Here is a 3080-nt window from a genome sequence, read left to right on the forward strand (position 1 = left end):
TCACTCCACCATCCCCAGCTCCTCCACCTCCTCCCCAACAGCACCACAAGGGCAAGTCAAACCGGGGCTGATGTCAGCACTTAACAAGTTGTGTCCTGCACTCCTGACTCTTCAAGAGTTGTTTCCCTGATTCAGAGCAAAGCCTGTTAGCTGGGTGTTTTACTAAGGCAGAGTGCACTGGGAAAAGCCAATCCCATCTCCAGGTGAGGCCAGCAGAGCAGTCCCACAGAGCAGGCAATGCTGTCCTTGCAGGCAGTGGGGCACAGGGTTGTGTTCTAGTGTTGCATATGTTTCTGTTCCATTAAGAGTACAGAAATCTGGCTGAAAATACAGCCCCTGTTGGTCCTCAGAGATGAAGGGGCATGGGTGCAGCTCAGCTTAATTTCTGATTATGGCAAACTCAAGATGTAAGTCTTGTCATGTTGAATAAGAACTTTCAGAGTCACAGAATCACAAATCATGCACTTTATTGTAGAAATAGAAACCTGGAATTCCTACTAATGAATACACTCACTGGATTAGCTCTAAAATCATTTAAGGAAAAAAGAAGAAAATAAGGAAGAGCAATGGGTAATTCATGAAGCTCAACTTCAGCACCAGTGAAGCCTACGAAGTAGAATTTCACCAGGGTACAGAGTCAGAAGACAAAATCTTTACACAGAGCTGTTTCCTGCTTTGGGGAGAAGAGCAAAGCAATCCTGTTATCCTGTCTTGTCACTGAAGTCATATTCCCATCCTCTGCCAGGGAGGATTTGAAATGCCAAATGTGTACTTTTGGGAGAAATGCAGGTGAGGCTGCAGTGACAATCCCTTACTGCTGCCATGGTCAATGGGTGTGGGCAGGCAGCTGCTGTGGAGGTGAGGGATAGCCAGGGTTCAGATTGCCAAGGCTGTGAGTCTTGGGCAGGGGCTGAACACTTAATTAGCATCAGTCCCTCTTCCACTGGGCTCAGGCAGAGCTAAAGGGGCTCTGCCTGATGATCCATCACCCCAGCAGCACACTCTCATTGATCCCACATTAATCCCTTCACCACACAGGGGCTTAGGCATTCTTCCTACCATGATGAGGTCCTAAATGACTTTGCTAAAAACAAAAATATATCTGAAAGATTTACATAACTTGACATACTATAATAATATATTTAGCTCATAATAATTTAGCTTTGTAGATATGAATTAAGTTTTCTTAACTTGCTTGTTGAAGGTTGAACATGAGTTTCATCTACACTGCCTAGACAGCTGCATCAAAAACTAAATTTCTTGTTTTCTACAGTGGAAATCAACATTTTGTGTGGGGTCCAGCTTTTATCACAGATCCTATTTCATAAAAAAGTCACATTTCACCCAGGAGAGAAACTTCATCAGTGTCTTTTCTAGCTTGGGGTTGCTGAAAATCAGAATAAGGGAATGAACACCTGGAAATGCAAACAAATATATGTTTATAAGGAATGTCATGATATTTTCTTTCTTCGTGACATAAAATATTGACAAGACCAAACATACAAAGTTGATGCTGTACATCACTAAGAAGGAGAGGACAGATTTCATGGCTCTGATGTGAACATCCATGCTGAGGTCCTTCATGGAGTTTGTCTGCATCCTGCACTTGTGTCTCCAGAGAGAAAAGAGAAGGCAAACAGCAGAAAATATGACTACCATGAATGAAGCAGCATATCCAAAGCCAGCGAGAAAAAGTGATAAGAAAAAATGTTTATCCATTCTGAATCTTGCTTCCAAGAAATTTTCCTGGCTGGTGATATTGTGGTTTTCCCTCTGTACAGTTTCAATGAGGTCAGAGACAATGATGCCCATAGCCAAGGCTAAAGTCTCTGATCCCAACAGAAGCCAAGGCACCATCCTGTCAATTTTTACTTTCAGGTAGATGAAGAGCCTGTTCCTGAAATTGGCAATTTTTATGCAATAGAAACCACAAAGACAGGCTGAGACCCACAAGTTGGAATAATTTAAGAAATTTGCAAAAGATGCAAGGAGATGACGCATGGATTGAACATGAAGGAAATTGGAATAGATTATTGAAATGAATTGGTATACCCATGCAATGCATAACAAGGAAATCCTGGAGCATCCCAGCAGCAGCAAGATCTTCTCATTGGAGTTCAAGGTTTTCTTTTTGACCCAGGCAATGCAAGGGGTGCAACAAACAGCAGAGATGTTTTTGTGTGGTGGGGAGGGTTGTGATTTTGAGAGTGATCCCTGTTTGATCAGTGTCAGGCTTCAGGATCTGGGTTCTTCTGTCCCTTTTTTGTCCATGATGATCCTGCAGAGCCCTGGCTTTGCCCAGGAGAGAATGGTCAAGGGACTCTGTCCTTTTTAGTCTGAGAGTCTGGATGCTGCAATATTCAGCCCAGATGCTGGAAAAGTGGAGTTTATTTTGATGCTTCACAGGCATTGAAACCCATGTTTGCATTACTAATGGCTTGGCGTTAAGAGCAATTGATGAGCCCCATAGTGGGTCAGGTGATGAAAGCCAAGAAAATAAAGCTGGTATTTTTAAGAGTTTTGATTTGGATCATATAGAGGAAAAGGGTGAAAATCGGGACAAGTTCCTATGTCAGGGTTCCGATCTCATCTGCTTGGAATAGTGAAAGCTTTTAAAGATGGCACCATGCTGAGTTCCCCTAAAACTGCAGTGCCCTAAAGCTTCCATATGAATTTAGAGTGTGAAAGCTGTGAGGTTTTTCTCAGGCAAGGTGTATTATGCTCTGTAGGGCATGGACTGCCCGTGCAGTTTGGGGTAGTACAAGACCTGTGATATTTGGCCTTGCACATCAGGACCACAATAACCAAGGAGATCTCCTGTGGTGCTGTGGTGGGAGCAGGAAAAATGAAATCCCAACCAAGAGCTCTATGGCTACAGGAAATGAACCACCAGGATTTTCTCTCTTCCAAATAATGATAGCCATGTTTTCTGTGGGATATGAGAGCCAGCAGTGTTTTACATGGATATTCATATCACATCCTCCTAATTGTTTTATTTTTGTCCATCATACAGCCTTGGAATGTGACCCAGAGCAGTTTTCCATAGCGTGCCAGCCCTGGGCAGCCATTGCCATTGACTT

At 43.2% G+C, this 3080-nt stretch overlaps 1 protein-coding gene across 1 annotated transcript; it reads right to left on the reverse strand.

The window, feature by feature from the left end:
• Positions 1-1317: 1317 nt before the first annotated feature.
• Positions 1318-2825, reverse strand: LOC120498840 (taste receptor type 2 member 8-like; the record flags this gene model as incomplete). Its single annotated transcript, XM_039702011.1, has 2 exons — positions 1318-2173; positions 2786-2825. Coding segments are annotated over 2 exons (896 nt in total), but the record flags the coding sequence as incomplete, so codon positions are not given.
• Between the last annotated feature and the right edge of the window lie 255 nt (positions 2826-3080).

The sequence above is a fragment of the Passer montanus genome, unplaced genomic scaffold (genome assembly GCF_014805655.1).
Source record: "Passer montanus isolate IOZ18808 unplaced genomic scaffold, ASM1480565v1 scaffold1511, whole genome shotgun sequence".
NCBI lineage: Eukaryota > Metazoa > Chordata > Aves > Passeriformes > Passeridae > Passer > Passer montanus.